Source organism: Frankliniella occidentalis, unplaced genomic scaffold (assembly GCF_000697945.3).
Source record: "Frankliniella occidentalis isolate FOCC.00 unplaced genomic scaffold, Focc_3.1 Scaffold2639, whole genome shotgun sequence".
Taxonomy (NCBI): domain Eukaryota; kingdom Metazoa; phylum Arthropoda; class Insecta; order Thysanoptera; family Thripidae; genus Frankliniella; species Frankliniella occidentalis.
Genome location: NW_026269719.1, coordinates 1 through 1,111, shown reverse-complemented (window position 1 = coordinate 1,111; position 1,111 = coordinate 1). Strand labels below are relative to the sequence as shown.

Sequence of the window (1,111 nt, the reverse complement as noted above, 5' to 3'; positions counted from 1 at the left end):
TGACATGAGCGTTGTGAAATGTCCATGTGTGTGACTGCAGAATGAATGTTAATGGATAGATTATTTATTTCATTGTAGTGGTGATTGTAGAAGTGACGACTGCTTATTTATTTTCTCAAATGTCTTGGCAGTGGTTTGTGTCCTGCTTTTTCTCTCCTTAGACCTTATTTCGAGTGCAAAATAGTATCACATTTTCCAAATTTCAAATTTTATTTTTCTAACAAATAAAAAAACCACATATACAACTGGTTTTCAGAAACTGCGCCCGTGTAAATACATACAACTGTTGGCTGATGTAAAGCTCTTGGCTCTCATCGGATAATAAACAAAAAACAGAAATTTAAAAGGACAATCATTTTTCTCCCTTTAGTCTCTAAGCAGCGTCTTGTGAACCTGGGGACCCCTACCAACTCGTTCGGTGAGGGGCGGCCGCTGCCTCGCCAGACCGCTGTAATAAAGCGTAATCGGTACGACTCACTCGCTCACTGAGCGGCGCTGAGCGGGCTGCTGGAGCTGCACGCCGGCCGGCCACAGGCGTAGTATATCAGCTGGCACGTTTGTTTTGCTGGCAGAGCTAAAGCTAAAGCCCCGTCTAAAGCCCCTCCCGACACCTCACCGGCCCGCCCGGCTCGCACCTCACCCTCACCTCGCATCTCAGCCGCCACCGGGAGAGCAAATCAAAGTCCTTTCACAGTTTACACAACATTAGAAGGCGGCGAAGGGGCGGTTCAATGCTTTCGGAACGCGCGTCAAAGAGGCTTTGAAAGCCCCATCGCCTCGCGAGCAGACCCATTTTATTTGAGGAGGGGGAGGGGAGGGGCGCGCTCGCGGGCGTGGGCCGACCCGGGGCCTGAGCGCACCCGCCTTAGCGGCCAGACGGTGACCACATGGCCACGCCCCCCACCGGGGGGGTTGGGGGTGGCGGGGGTTGGTGTGAGCAGCGCGCCGTGTTCTGCGAGCTCTCTGATGACCCTCCTGGCTCATAGCGTCGTCCGTGATGTGGCTCTAACGATTCTCCCCCGTTTCCCGCAGGGCTACGTGAGGACCTACAAGACTAGCGACGACAACTGCATGCAGAAGTTCCTGTGCGAGGCCAACAGGGAGTGCGCCG

At 53.5% G+C, this 1,111-nt stretch overlaps 1 protein-coding gene across 1 annotated transcript in view; it reads left to right on the top strand.

Annotated features, from left to right (window-relative positions):
- The window catches only part of LOC127751979 (uncharacterized), a gene marked incomplete at both ends in the record, with an annotated part of 7,212 nt that extends 6,109 nt beyond the window's left edge, over positions 1-1,103 (top strand). The window contains one exon of the mRNA XM_052276359.1: positions 1,033-1,103. Within this exon, the coding sequence (XP_052132319.1) occupies positions 1,033-1,103 (71 nt within the window). The remainder of the gene's footprint in view (positions 1-1,032) is intronic.
- Between the last annotated feature and the right edge of the window lie 8 nt (positions 1,104-1,111).